We start from the raw sequence: 15,532 nt of genomic DNA, 5'->3' as shown, positions 1-15,532 counted from the left end.
ATGGCCACAACGGTTAGAGCTGAGACGATCTGAAGCCAGGAGCCAGGAACCCCTTCTGGATCTCCTACGTGGGTGCAGGGTCCCAAGGCTTTGGGCTGTCCTCACCTGCTTTCCCAGGCCACAAGCAGGGAGCTGGATGGGAAGTGGAGCAGCCGGGACATGAACCAGTGCCCATATGGAATTCCGGCACATGCAAGACAAGGATTTAGCCACTGAAGCATTGCGCTGGGCCCAAATCTTAGGACTTTTGACTCCAAATTCCATGCTAGTCCTACTATGTTATTATTATACTTGGCATCCTTTTCCTTTGAATTTCATATCTTCCTTCATCCAGCCCAGATCCCTATTGATACACCAAGTACTAGGTTGTTGGCACTATAAATGGGTCTAAAATACACATTGACCCCTTTGCCCAGCCAGTGTGCTCACTGGTAACAGATGTGGATGGAGAGACTGGGGCTCCTTCAGGGGCAGGTGTGCCTGCTGGTTAACACCAGAGTACCTGGGTGTGAGCCCTGGCTCTGGAGCCACACGGAGCCTGGAGGGAGGCAGTAGTGATGGCTTGTGCCTCGGCCACCCACACAGGAGACCACAATTGAATCCTGTTTCCTGGCTCTGGCCTGGCCACTGCAGCCATTTGGGGAGGAAACCAGCACATAGAAGCTCTTTCTCGCTCTGAAATTAAACAAACAAACAAACAAAACAAACAGAAGAAACTGTAGCCAGGAGGTCTGGCAAGCCGGGGTCAGGGAAGTGACTGAAACCTTTTTAGCTTGGGGCAGAATGTGTAACCTTGCCTGAGTGAAAACAGCACACCGCACTGTCAAACAAAGAGTCCAAACAGAGCCAAATCCTACTTTATTTAAGAACTGAACATCTGTCCTTTTAAGTCTTGCAAAATGAGTGGTAAGTGAAAGATTTGTTCACTAGCCTCTGAGTGTGCATATCATAACGTGTCTGTGTACAGATTTTGTGGCTTTTTATAGTCACAATCAATAGCCACATTTTAATTCATAAAACCTTTCTCTTTGAACAATGCTAAAATGTACATTAAATACTCCTGGAATCTAACATTCTCTTTGCCACGTCTGCCTGCTGCTTAGCCTCCCTTAGTGCCGGGTCGACAGAGGCCACCAGCTGCCACGCTGAGAGCCTAGAGCTGTGTGCTGGCTCTTCTGCCCCTCTGGCCGAGGAGCGGCTCCCGGGAGGCACGCGTGGACTGGGCGTCCTGGCAGTTTCTCTCAGGGCTCTGCAGTCTGACTTGTGGACACCTGGAAAGGAAACATGATCACATCACATGCTGATCTGTGCTCCCACCACTCACCCAAGGGGTGGAAACACTCACTCTGCTTCTGGGCTGTACTTCAGGGAATGCTCCTGGCTTCCATGGAATGGGGGGAGCAACATGAAATCGGGGCTCGGATCACCGGACACTTGTGGCTGACAGCGTTCACTATGTCATCTGTCATCTCCTGATGAAAAGCCACAAGAGCCTCTTCATCTTTGTAGCAGGAATGGTGTTCTCATGAGGATCTGCCACTACAAACTGGGTGAACTTAGCAAGTTTTTCTCCTCTTGGATGCTGGGAAGTCTGGAGCCAATTTGTGGTTCATGTTTAGTAAGTTTATTTTCTAGAATACATTTTTGCATACTTGCCTAATTCCGGGCTCCACTTTATGTTCCTGTTCTGTATTATTTTGCTACAGTGTGTGTGTCTGTGTATGTGTGTGTCTGTGTATGTGTGTGTCTGTGTATGTGTGTGTCTGTGTATGTGTGTGTCTGTGTATGTGTGTGTCTGTGTGTGTCTGTGTGTGTATGTATGTGTCTGTATGTTCTCTCTGTGTGTGTGTGTCTGTGTATGTGTGTGTCTGTGTATGTGTGTGTCTGTGTCTGTGTGTGTCTGTGTATGTGTGTGTCTGTGTATGTATGTTCTCTCTGTGTGTGTGTGTCTGTGTATGTGTGTGTCTGTGTATGTGTGTGTCTGTGTCTGTGTGTGTCTGTGTGTGTATGTATGTGTCTGTATGTTCTCTCTGTGTGTGTGTGTCTGTGTATGTGTGTGTCTGTGTATGAGTCTGTGTATGTGTGTCTGTGTGTGTCTGTGTGTGTATGTATGTGTCTGTGTCTGTACGTTCTCTGTGTGTGTGTGTGTATAAAGATATTATGCATATGAGAACTTCTAGAAGTTCATGGAAGATAGAATTAAGAGGTAAGGTTATTTTGGTGCAAAAAAATTTGAAATCTAGTTTTTTCATAACATATGCACATTTTCCACACTTTTAAAACCCCTTATGTATAAAGCATATAACATACCTAGGGCCTTTCTGTATGTTTTTGTATTTCTTCACTCATTTATGAACTTAAGCACAGATGCAGTTACACAAATACTGAGGAGACAGGGTTAGTTTAAGGTTCGGTGTTAGGAAATGGGCACAGAGGTACCATGGAGTCCCAGTTCATTCTGTTTTCTTTGGCTCCCACCTGGAATTCTGTTCTCTGCTGGGTTTCTCTTCCCAGTGTAGCCAGCAGTGAGGGAGGAGCTGGGAACCAAACCCCTGACCACCAGGCCCAGTGCTACCACCCTGTCTGCTCTCGGTATACCTGGTACCTTACCTCCTGTTGAGGCTCAGGCGCCGTGGTGTTTTCTCCTGGACCTGCAGAAGCCTGAAGCTCAAGGTCTTGATCCTAGAACAAGAACAGTGAGAGGGCTCAACATTCCTAGCCTCTTGGCTTACAAGTCTTTTGTGTCTTACACTTGTCTTACATAGTGGTGATCTAATAGGTTAATCCTTCATCCTGCAGTGCTGGCATCCCATATGGGCTCCCAGCTGCCTCTTATGGACAGCTCAAGTCCGTGGGACCCACTGGAAGCTCCCAGATCAGCTCAGCTTCAGCCATTGTGGCCGTTTGGGGAGTGAACCAGCAGATGGAAGATATTTCTGTGTCTCCTTATCTCTGTGAATCTGCCTGCAAATAAAAACTACATAAATCTTAAATAAAGAAACAAACCAAGGCTTAAAGGCAAAGTGACTTGCTGGGACAGGAAACCAAATTCAGACTCCAGAGGTGTTTCCATCATCAGACACTGTGTGGTTTCTGTGATATACACATCTTAAAAAAATTTTTTTTCATTTTATAAGGCAAAGAGACAAAGAAAGACAATGGGAGATACTCTACCTGCTTGTTCACGCTCCAAATGCCCAGAATAGCCAGAGCTGGGCCTGGCTCAAGCCATGAGCCAGCACTCAATCCAAGTCTCCCACATACGTGGTATTTGATATGGTATCTCAAGTAGCAGGTGCTATCTTAACGTCTATGCTAAGTGCCTGCTCCTGTGAGGTCTTTAAACCACTATTTGGAGCAGGCATTGGGCCCAGCGGTTAACAATGCCCACGTCCCACGCTGCAGTCCCTGAGTTCAATTCCCAGCTCCAGCTACTGACTGCAACTTCCTGCTGATGCAGACCTCTGGAGGCAGTGGTGGTGGCTCTCACCGGCGAGATCTAGACTGAGTGTACGACCTAGTCCGGTCCCAGGCATTGGGAATAAAAATTTTAAAACCTGCAGTTTACTGCTTTGAGATAAACCTTCCTCAAGGATGCGCTGCAGGAGCAGGCACTACCTAAGATGTCCATATCGCATATCAGAGTGCCCGGCTGGAGTCCCAGCCGCTCCACTCTTCATGCAGCTTCCTGCCAGCACGCACCCTGGAAGGCAGTGGATGGCTCAAGGACTTGGATACTTGCCACTCACTTGGAAGTTCTGGACTCTGAGCTTCAGTGTGGCCTAGCCCTAACTGCTGCAGGCATTTGGGGAATGAATCAGAAAATGAAGATCTTATATTTGCCTTTCAAAAAAAGAAAAAAGGAGAAGAAGAAATGCGCTGCAGCTCCCACCCTTAGGTGACCCTAACACAAGACAGTCGGAGGGGCAGGGGCATAACAGGTGCGCTGCAGCTCCCACCCTTAGGTGACCCTAACACAAGACAGTCGGAGGGGCAGGGGCATAACAGGTGCGCTGCAGCTCTCACCCTTAGGTGACCCTAACACACGACAGTCAGAGGGGCAGGGGCATAACAGGTGCGCTGCAGCTCCCACCCTTAGGTGACCCTAACACACGACAGTCGGAGGGGCAGGGGCATAACAGGTGCACTGCAGCTCCCACCCTTAGGTGACCCTAACACAAGACAGTCGGAGGGGCAGGGGCATAACAGGTGCACTGCAGCTCCCACCCTTAGGTGACCCTAACACACGACAGTCGGAGGGGCAGGGGCATAACAGGTGCGCTGCAGCTCTCACCCTTAGGTGACCCTAACACACGACAGTCAGAGGGGCAGGGGCATAACAGGTGCGCTGCAGCTCTCACCCTTAGGTGACCCTAACACACGACAGTCGGAGGGGCAGGGGCATAACAGGTGCACTGCAGCTCCCACCCTTAGGTGACCCTAACACAAGACAGTCGGAGGGGCAGGGGCATAACAGGTGCACTGCAGCTCCCACCCTTAGGTGACCCTAACACACGACAGTCGGAGGGGCAGGGGCATAACAGGTGCACTGCAGCTCCCACCCTTAGGTGACCCTAACACAAGACAGTCGGAGGGGCAGGGGCATAACAGGTGCACAGCAGCTCTCACCCTTAGGTGACCCTAACACACCACAGGCAGTCGGAGGGGCAGGGCATAAGAGGTTCTTTTGGGAAAATTTTCAGTTCTAGGTTCCTTGCCTCTTCAGGCTCTTGGAAAAACATGGATCAAAGCAAGTAGGGAACTGGCACTGTGGCACAACGAATAAAGTCGCTACGAGTGGCACCAGCATTTCCTATGGGTACTGGCTTGAGTCCCAGCTGCCCCACCTCTGATCCAGCTTCCTGCCAACGTACCTGGAAAAGCAGTGGAGGACAGCCCATGTGGAGACCTGGAAGAGGCTCCTGGCTTCGACCTGTCCCTGTCCTACCTATCATAGCCATTTGGGGGAGTGAACCTGTGAACGGAAGACCTCTCTGTCATTCCCATGACCCTTGTGTGCCTTTCAAATAAATCTTTTATCTTCTTTTTTAAAGTTTTTTTTAAAAGCCATTCTTCCTCAGTGTTTCCATGTCTAGGTTCCTCTCATCAAAAAAGATATACCCTGCAAAATTGCTGCCAGTTTTTAGGATTGGCTTGCCATAGCCACAGGTGTGATAAACAGAAGAAAGAACTGTCCCTACCACCCCTAACACACACACACACACGCGCGCGCACACAAACACACACACGACCCTATAGTAAAAGTAAAGCTCAGAACGCCATTTATTTATATTAGTAAGAATATGCTATAATGATACTAGAGATCAGCCCTTTGCAGAAGTCAGTCATTCCAAGGTAGAATACCAACGTAGTTGCTAGGAAGACATGAAACAATCTCTAGTGCCAAAATGAGGCATCCTAGAGTGCTGCGACTACAATACAGCAACATCTTCTCAACGGGCATCCTGATCACAGAGAAGGTGAGCTACATAAAGGTTATGGAAGCGAATAAGGACCCAACCACACCAATTCTTACCTGAGAGACCAGGGTGGGGGAAGCACAAAGTTCCTCTGGGTTTGGAATTTGGGCATCTTCCTTTTCTTTGGTCTCAGGAACTCTGTTTGGCTTCTCTGGCGGCTCTGGGTGAGGAGAGGCCTCTAAGGAGGCCCTAGGACTTGGAGCCCCAGTCCCCAAGGAGGCTCTGGGGCTAGTGGGTGAAGCCCCTCCGGAGGCTGGAACGTTCCCTGAGGAGGGCCTGGAGCTGGCAGTGGCTCGGGGAGGAGGTGGCCTGCTTGGTGGTGCGGAGGTCCTCTGAATAGAACCTCTCTTCTTTGGCTGTTCAGCTCCTTCACTTGAGGCGCGGGTTCGGAGGACAACCTCTGGGACTGAGGAAGAAGGCTGCTCGGAAGGGGTCTGGGCTGTGTCTGGTGATGCAGCTGGGGAGGCAGGGAGAACCTCCTCCTGGCCACCCTCAGCGGTGGGAGAGGGCTGGGCCTCAGCTGGACCATTGCAGGCGGGCAGAGGCTCTTCCTCCTCCGAAGAGCTTACTTCAAACCCTTCCTCGGCCACTTTCTCATCTTTGTTGTCTTCCCCTTGGGCTGCATCAGCTGCCAGCTCCTCTTCACTTGCTGAGACAGACTCCGTCTCTCCGGTCAAGGAACATGCAGAGGGGCTGGTAGGTGGGGTGAGAGGGCTGGAGGCTGTAGATGTTCGAACTGGCGCCGAGATGACCAAAGAGCGCCTGCTGCTACTAAAAGAGGAAGGGATTCAAACTCAGAGGAGCTAAAGACTGGAAGTAACTGAAATATCCAAAATGTAACATGCGCATGTGCCAAACATTAAAACAGAATAAGCCAACATAAAATGATCTGAGGGGCTGGCAGTGTAGCACAGATGCCAGTATCCCACAGGGGCACCAGTGTGTGTCCTGGCTGTTCTACTTCTAAGCCAACTCTCTGTAGACGGCCCAAGTGGCTGGGTCCCTGACACCCACATGGGGGACTGCGAGGAAGCTCCTGGCTCCTGGCCTGGTCTAAGCCCAGTCATTTCGACCACCTGGCGAGTATGTCTCTCTCTCACTGAAAATCTTCCCAATAAATACATCTTTTTTTTTAAAGATTTATTTTTATTACAAAGTCAGACATACAGAGAGGAGGAGAGACAGAGAGGAAGATCTTCCGTCCTATGATTCACTCCCCAAGTGAGCCGCAACGGGCCGGTGTGCCGATCCGAAGCCGGGAACCAGGAACCTCCCCTGGGTCTCCCATGCAGGTGCAGGGTCCCAATGCATTGGGCCATCCTCGACTGCTTTCCCAGGCCACAAGCAGGGAGCTGGATGGGAAGTGGAGCTGCCGGGATTAGAACCGGCGCCCATATGGGATCCCGGGGCATTCAAGGCGAGGACTTTAGCCGCTAGGCCACGCCGCCGGGCCCAATAAATACATCTTTAAAAACGATTCTGGAAAGTTTGTATAATTGGCAATTACACTTCTGTTATAAAGTTTAAAAAGAGCTATACTATTTAACTACAGCCTGGTTTTCCTGACTTAAAAGTATGTAAAGGTGGAGTGGGCATTTGGGATAGTGGTCAAAATCCTACTTGGGATGTTCACATCCTATACTGGGTTTGAGTCCTGGCTTTTTTTTTTCATATGTACATTTTGCTTTATTGAAATTATGGCACTTAATATAATAGCAGTAATAATTACATGATTTCACATCCAGAAGCAATATAGTTGTGGAGGTGTAGACATTCCTTATCACCAATATAAGTAAAAGGCTTTGTTTTTCATTCCGGTTTCCTGCTACAGTGCAGCCTGGGAGGCAGCAGATACTGGCTCAAGTAGTTGGGTTCCTGCCCCCCCACAGAAGACCCAGATGGAATTCAAGCTCCTGGTTTCGGCCTGGCCAGGCCTTGCATGTTGCAGGCATTTGAGGAGTGAACCAGTAGAAGGAAAATCTATTTCCCTGTTTGTCTGTCACTCTACCTTTGAACTTAAAAAGACAAAGCAAAACAAAAAATTACGGCTGTGCATAGGCAGGACTGGGGGAGCCTGCCAAGGCTGTGTGAGCCGCTGGACAAGGGCTATGCAAGGGTGCTGAGCCCCAAGTCCCATGGTTGCGCACCATACTAGCAACAGGTCAGGGGAGGCCACTGAGGGTTACTAAGATATATAAAATAGCTGCTGGAGACCTCCACAGAATAAGCACTTTCATGTCAGGAGAGTGGGCCAGGCCTGAAGCAGCACCCACCGATGTGAACAAATGCCAGATTAGAGAGCCAGCTTGGTAGGGTTTCTGGAGGTTTCCCTGTCCATGCCATGATATTTTCTGGGAAGTGTAAGAGCTGGGTCTGAGGGTGGACATGGTCAGGTCAACTGCACCTATCAGTAAAACCAAAGCTCAGGGCAGGCGTAGAGAGTGAGGGTTGGGTCGCTACTGCAACCGCCACCACACGAGAGCCAGGTCTGGGGATTGGGCTGGTAGGAGTCCACAGGGTTCCACCTGACTAGGCAGCTACGCCTGCTGGTAAAAATGAAAGCCAGGGCTGTGGGTTGGCAAGATCTAACTGCAGCACAGGATGGGGTGGGCTGGGCCAGACTGAGGCACCCGTGGAAACCAGATCTGGGGTGTAGCCTAGTGGGGTTCATAAGGTCTCCCCAGCTGCGCCACTGTACCTTCCAGCGCCCATGAGAGTTGGTTTGGACGAAGACAGCTGCGCCAGGCCGCAGCACCCGTTGATGTACATGAGTGTGAGGTCTGGGAAATATCCTCCCAACCCCGAGCCCCGTAATGGAGGCCTCTGAGGCAACACAAAAGACCATTTCTGCCCCCTGCCCCACCCCATCTCCCATCCCCCACCCTGCTGCAGACACATCTCTCACCCTTTCCATTCTCTGACCCTCTCCCTCCCTGCCAGAGGCCGTCTGCAATCCCCATCCCCTCTCCTCTGTAAGAAACATTAAAAGTAATGATTTTATATGAAATAACTAAAGAGAAAACAGAACAAAAACAAACAGAAAAAAGTTAACAGAAAGGTGAGAAAAAGATAAATTCACACAGAAGAGCAATTTTGAATGCTTAATAACATGAAAATGTGTTCATGATAATTGGCTACTGTGATTTAAAACTGCAAAAAACATATATATTCCCTTGTTAAAGCCATGAACTTGGAAGCATTAAGAAGTTCACATGTACCATGAATGTGAAGCCATGGGGCCTCTTACTCACTGCTAGTGGCTTGCATACTTGAGCAATCACTTCAGAATTTCTGGAAAGGCTGAAGAAGGCCCAGTGACCTGTGACTCAGCAATTTCACCTCAGAGACAGACCCCAAAGAAAATCCTGCTCATATTTACAAGGAGGAATATCAAACATGTTCATCACAACAGTATTTATAGCAGCAAACACTTGGAAACCAACTGGAATGCACAAGGATGAGGCACACAATAACATCCATCACAGTCATGGAAAGGGCACAGCGAGCAAATAGAGCAACAAGGACACATCGCACAAACAGTATTAAGAACAAGAAGTTACAGAAGAACAGGCACAGTGTGAGTGCATTTATCTCAAAGTTTAGAACATGGAAAACGAGCCAGTGCTGTAGCACAGGAGGCAGAGCTGCTGCCTCTGTTGCCATCCCTCTGTAGGGATGCCACTGCATGTCCCAGCTGCTCTACTTCCGATCCAGCTCCCTGCTTGTGGCCTGGGAGAGCAGTCGAGGATGGCCCAAAGCCTTGGGACCCTGCACCCGCGTGGGAGACCCAGAAGAAGCTCCTGGCTCCTGGTTTCAGATCAGCTCAGCTCCCACCATTGCAACCACTTGGGGAGTAAATCATCAGGCAGATCTGCCTCTATCTCGTCTTCTCTCTGTATATCTGCTTTTCCAATAAAAATAAATAAATCTTTTAAATCATATGCATGGAAAAATAAATAATAAATTTAACATAATGGTTACCTTTGGTGAAGGCAAGAAGAGAAAGTAAGTAGGGAAGGGACATTGGGAAGTTCAAATATATTTACAATGACCAGTTTCTTAAACTTGGCAACAGATTTATGGCTCTTGGTTATATTATTTATTACCTTTAGTTATAGTTGAAATATTTAATGAAAAGAAAAACAACTTATACAAAGATTACAGCACAAAACAATATCATCATGTGCTCAAGCAGAGAGGAAAGGCAAGAATTTCAGACACAGAAACACTCTCCCACAAGGAGATGTAACAGGGCCTCAAGCCGCTCACCTTGACAGTCCTTTCACCACAAAGACCTTGTTGGAATGTTGCTTCTCCAGTTTGCTCATCACCTCGTACAGGTTGTGGTTCAGCTGCAGGCAGCAAAAAGGAAGGCCGACAGTCAGACGGGACCTACCTCTGACCCCTCCTTCAGACAGCTCCCCAAACAGCACTCTCACCGCTCCGGTGTTCAGCACACTAAGTTTTCTCACAATGGACTGGTAGCTTTCTCAAGGCACAGGCCTAAGTGCTTTTTGTTTTCTTTTTTTTTTTAACTTGACAATAAAGCCAGATTTTAATTTTAAGTTCTTTTGAGGACAAACATTTCCTAATGCAACATAAAGCAATACAATGATAGCACTGTTAAGCAAGTGGTATGTGTATATATATATATATATATATATATGGACCATATATATATGGTCCATAATACATCATATGTTACAACCTGAACAAAAAACTTTAGGTCATAATATATCACTCAACATTTGGATTTTTTTTTTCACTTTTCCCATACTCCATGTTTATTTTTTTTCCTGAATATCAGTGTATATTGCTTTTATCATAATTAGTATAATCATGCACAATTTAAAATAGTAGTCCAGTGAATCTCTCTCCATACATATATATAAAAAACATAAATATAGCATATATATAAATATATGTACATATCTTGATATATGTCATATATATATATGTATATATATATATTTCCTGTGTAACTCTTGTGTGTGAGCAGGTTGAACTGTCTCACGTAGCAAGCTTTTGTCACTAGAAGCTTCAACATTTCATATAATTATCTATGAGCCTCTAGAAAAAGAATATAGAAATGTATCTAAGGCCTTAGATAACAATACTGATGCCGACTCTCTGAATCTTGACTCCGTATCTCTCCTGCTTGATGAGGATTGATCACTTTACCCTTGCACTGCAGAAGCTGAGCCTCACTGAGTCTCACCTTGTACCCATTACTAATGGAAGTGTCTATAAGTAACTGCTAAAGAGATCAAAGTAGACAGACTTGCTAAAAGAAAAAAAGAAAATTAAACAAATTTTATGTTTTAAATGATAAAACATTCTGATAAAAAATATATATTGAAGAACTATGGAAGAAATGTCTCTCTACACAGCAGATTTTACTTTGTAGAAAACCATGTGACATATTTCTGTGGAACACATTTTACCATCGGCTTCATGGGAAAAGCAGTGTGCACTAAACTAAGCAGACATCAGTAGAATTAGATCATGCCTGCCTTTCTCCTTTCTGTTACCACTATGTCAGCGTAATATTTAAAACACCTCAGCAAACTCTTCCCTTCATAACTTTAATATGTACATTTACCAGGTGCAGTGCTAGTAGGATGCACAAAATGCATTTAAGTTTGAAAATGGGGCAATTATAATTCACAGGTCTGATTGGCTACATTTTAATTTCAGAACTATGATATGAACTGATTTAGCTAGTGGCTTTCTGAAGAAACTTTGTCCACTTGCACCTGTTCATTTTATTAAAACAGAAACATCGGGCCCGGCGGCGTGGCCTCGCGGCTAAAGTCCTCGCCTTGAAAGCCCCGGGATCCCATATGGGCACTGGTTCTAATCCCGGCAGCTCCACTTCCCATCCAGCTCCCTGCTTGTGGCCTGGGAAAGCAGTTGAGGACGGCCCAAAGCTTTAGGACCCTGCACCCACGTGGGAGACCCGGAAGAGGTTCCTGGTTCCCGGCATCGGATCGGCGCACACCGGCCCGTTGCGGCTCACTTGGGGAGTGAAACATCGGATGGAAGATCTTCCTCTCTGTCTCTCCTCCTCTCTGTATATCTGACTTTCCAATAATAATAAAATCTTTAAAAAAAACAAAAAAACCCAGAAACATCTTGCCAGTGCTGAGGGAGGCATCTTGGTCACAGACCACGGCAGCTTGGTCCCCTTGCTCCAATTTTTTTTTTTAATTTCGTTTTATGACACAGTTTAATAGACTCTGGGATTCCCCGAGGCCTGAGTGTTTTGGTTTGACCTTCTAGCTTTCCTTAATGCCCCAGGTAATGAAAACTCCTTTTTTATATTAACCAGGAAAGTCATAATTCAGACCAAAAAAAAAACAACTGTGGAGAATACTGTGTGTAGTTGTGCGTGAATATAATTAATATTGCAGCAGCAAAGAATCTTAAAATTCTGGGACTGGAAAAGACCTGATCAGGTCATGTTTACCATGCTGCCAGCCACTGATAGGATCAAAGCCAAAACCCCTGGGGCCTGAGTAATGGTTCAACCGGTTAATCCTCCACTTCCAAGCGCTGGCACTCCATATGGGTGCTTGTTCATGTCCCGGCTGCTCCACTTCCCTTCCAGCTCCCTGCTTATGACCTGGGAAAGCAGCAGAATATGGCCCAAAGCCTTGGAACCCTATACCCACATGGGAGGCTTAAGAGGTTCCTGGCTCCAGATCAGTTCATCTATGACCATTGTGGCAATTTGGGGAGCAAACCAGTGGACAGAAGATCTTTCTCTCTGTAAATCTGCCTTTCCAATAAAAGTGAATAAATCTTTAAAAAAATAAAGTGTGTGTGGGGACCTGGCGCAGTAGCCTAGTGGCTAAAGTCCTTGCCTCGCATGCGCCGGGATCCCATATGGGCACTGGTTTGTGTGCCAGCTGCTCCACTTCCCATCCAGCTCCCTGCCTGTGGCCTGGGAAAGCAGTCAAGGACGGCCCAAAGCCTTGAGACCCTGTGACGGTGTGGGAGAAGCTGAAGAAGCTCCTGGCTTTGGATTGGCTCAGCTCTGGCTGTTGTGGTCACTTGGGGAATAAACCAGTGGATGAAGGATCTTTTTCTTTGTCTCTCCTCTCTGTAAATCTGACTTTCCAATAAAAATAATAAATAAATCAATTTTTAAAGAACTACCCTGAGAAACTGACTTTGCTAAGATCCTGGCATCCCTGCTGCCAGCAACCATGGAGATGTCACTTGGTTCCCATTACAATTGTTCTCCCAAAGGTCCAACCTCATTTAGAAATGCCGAAGTTCAAGTTGAGAAACACTTACTCAGTTCTTAAGGGAGCTGGGAAGGACTCTCTGAGGTAGAGGGTGTGCGTGTGTGTGTGTGTACATTACACCTATGCAATTCAACACAGAGATCAACACAGATAATCAAGTGCTTTGTCTCATCATGACGGAAGCCAAATCTGTGCTGCCAAGTTTTCCATGAATGATGCCAATGAGGGCTGCCTTCATATTCACTAGAAAAGTCGACCGAGGGAGCTCAGCTGGCCAGAGGCTTCTCACCTTGCTCATCTCCTTGTAGAAGACATCCCGCAAGTTGGAAATGTTCTGGAAGATGGTCACATAACAGCCAATGCGACTATGAGGAAGCAAAACACAAACATACACAGGGAAAAGAGGTCTTTGAAGCTTATGCTAAAACCAGCCACAGCCACGGCTGCGCAGCACACGGCGCCTACAGGCTCGGCTCGGACGCTCTGGCATCTGGAGCCGCGAGAGGGGCACACCAGGCTGTGAGCAGGAGTAGGCCCAGGAGATAACATCAGCTGAGCCTGACACCAGGAAGGTGTGTGATTCAGGCTCTTAAGATATTGAAATAGACATGAAAGTGCTTTGAAGAACTTTTTAAAGGGCAGTATAAATATATGGCTATAAAATTATAACTACCATAATAAGTACTTATCCTTTTTCTTTATGCAATTCAGGGCTTCCACACCTGTGCACACCTAAATGGAATTCTCCCACAAATGAACTGGAGAACTTGATGTTTAAAGAAAATGTTAATACATCTCAATTCTATTTAAATCAGGACTCAGATAATTAATTCTTTAGAATACATGTAGTTATTCAAAATACACCACCAGGGACCAGCGCAGTAGCCTACCGGCTAAAGTGCTTGCCTTGCATGCGCTGGGATCCCATATGGGCACCAGTTCTAATCCAAGTGGCCCTGCTTCCCATCCAGCTCCCCGCTTGTGGCCTGGGAAAGCAATCGAGGACGGCCCAACACTTTGGGACCCTGCATCCGCGTGGGAGACCCAGAAGAGTTCCTGACTCCTGGTTTTGGATCAGTGCAGCTATGGTTGTTGCGGTCATTTGGGGAGTGAACTAGCAGACAGAAGATGTTTGTCTCTGTCTTTCCTTCTCTCTGTATATCTGCCTTTCCAATAAAAATAAGTAAATCTTTTTTAAAAATACATCACCATACATAGACTAATATGAAGTGATAGCACAAAATACTCAGACTACAATTGCATAAAGGTTCTAGGTTGGCTTTTTTTTTGGCCAATTTACTTATTTTTATTAGAAAGGCAAATTTAGGGCCCAGTACGGTAGCTCAGCAGCCTAAAAGTCCGCGCCTTGCTTGCGCCAGGATCCCATAAGGATGCCGGTTTTAATCCTGGTGGCCCTGCTTCCCCCCTTCCAGCTCCCTGCTTGTGGCCTGGCAAAGCAGGTGAGGATGGCCCAAAGCCTTGGGACCCTGCACTTGCACCTGAGACCCAGAAGAAGCTCCTGGCTCCTGCCTTCAGATCGGCTCATTTCCGGTCATTGCGGCTACTTGGGGAGTGAACAACGGCTGGGAGAACTTTCTCTCTCTCTTTCACTCTGTAAATCTGACTTTCCAATCAAAATGAAATACACCTTTACTAAAAAAATAAAAGAAAAAGAAAATAGGATACAAATGGAGTTCTTTCTTTTTTACAAATGGAGTTTCTGTTCAATTTCTCTTCGTGGTGTAGATAATTACATTGCAAAATACTTTTATCTGCTGTGAAACAGAGACACCTTCATTAGTGCATGCAAGCACCCCACCATTTACCTCCTAAGTAAGTCTGGTTATTTATGAATCAAGCCTGTTGAAAATAACACACACTGTGGATGGAAGTCCAGTCATGCCATGAAGGATGACAGCTGTCTTCTTGCCAAGAGCTGTCCTACCCGAGAAGCACCCTGTCTTTAAACCCAGAAAATCTGGCAGGACGAGCTGGACTGCAGCTGAAGAAGCCAGGGTCCAGAGGATCAGGTGGCTTGCCTGGTACCACACAGCAGGTTAGCGGCAGGCTGGAGGTGATGTCCACGACCTGCAGGAGGTGAGCCCGCTCCTGAACCTTAAACATTACCTGTTATAGAGAACAGGCAGCTCCTCTAGCAGTTCCTGGTTCAGTTCTTCAAACACAGTCTGGGCTTTGTTGAACTCTTCCTCTGCCTAGGTGGTAGGAGGCAAGAAGTCGCTGTCCATCCTCAACCCGGGGCCAGAGGCTGCCTCCTTTGCCCTTTGCATTTTTTTCAGAGGGTAGGCTCACTTGGAACCCTGCTTCTCCTTCCTCACACCCGCGTCCTCCCCAGCCTCAAGTCTCAACCATCTCTGCAGCATCAGTTTGGAGGAAGCGGGGTTTTCCTCAGGACACTGGATGTGGGTTTATCACTGCCTGGATCCATCTTGCCCATCTCCCTGCCTTCCCTCTAGGGGGAGGAAGAGAGGAAGGTTTCCTCAGGTCCTTTTACCTTGGTCGTCTTGGCCTCATCTTTTTTCTTGGCATTCTGCACTGCCTCCAGATGGTGCCGGGCGCTGTCGTAGTCCACAAGTTTCCGACCCCGCTTGGCGATTCTCTCCTAACGCAGAGCAATGAGAAAGGGTGTACAGCTTCACTTTTCAGGAGGTTTAGAATGTAGTGGCCATGCAGAGTACAGAAGACTCCTGGATTCTACTATCAAACTTCATTCTCAAATAGAGCTTTTTTCTCAGATTTATAGCTTATGTATTTAAAAGGCAGAGTTTCAGAAAGAGGAGG

General features: G+C 47.2%; 1 protein-coding gene across 4 annotated transcripts in view; it reads right to left on the bottom strand.

Annotated features, from left to right (window-relative positions):
• Positions 1-835: 835 nt before the first annotated feature.
• The window catches only part of BIN2 (bridging integrator 2), a 40,262-nt gene continuing 25,565 nt past the window's right edge, over positions 836-15,532 (bottom strand). For 2 of the 4 annotated variants that reach the window (XM_058673086.1, XM_058673088.1), the window contains exons 6-12: positions 15,246-15,353; positions 14,861-14,946; positions 13,023-13,098; positions 9,750-9,832; positions 5,537-6,251; positions 2,599-2,682; positions 836-1,271 (exon numbers count right to left, since the gene is read on the bottom strand). In XM_058673086.1, coding sequence (XP_058529069.1) covers positions 1,242-1,271; positions 2,599-2,682; positions 5,537-6,251; positions 9,750-9,832; positions 13,023-13,098; positions 14,861-14,946; positions 15,246-15,353 — 1,182 coding nt within the window. In that variant the 3' untranslated portion in view covers positions 836-1,241. The remainder of the gene's footprint in view (positions 1,272-2,598; positions 2,683-5,536; positions 6,252-9,749; positions 9,833-13,022; positions 13,099-14,860; positions 14,947-15,245; positions 15,354-15,532) is intronic. The other 2 variants (XM_036492496.2, XM_058673087.1) reach the window with 2 other exon arrangements.

The sequence above is a fragment of the Ochotona princeps genome, chromosome 15 (assembly GCF_030435755.1).
Source record: "Ochotona princeps isolate mOchPri1 chromosome 15, mOchPri1.hap1, whole genome shotgun sequence".
In the NCBI taxonomy this organism is placed as follows: domain Eukaryota; kingdom Metazoa; phylum Chordata; class Mammalia; order Lagomorpha; family Ochotonidae; genus Ochotona; species Ochotona princeps.
The sequence above is the reverse complement of the archived record's forward strand: the minus strand, read 5'-3'. Positions and strand labels throughout refer to the sequence as shown.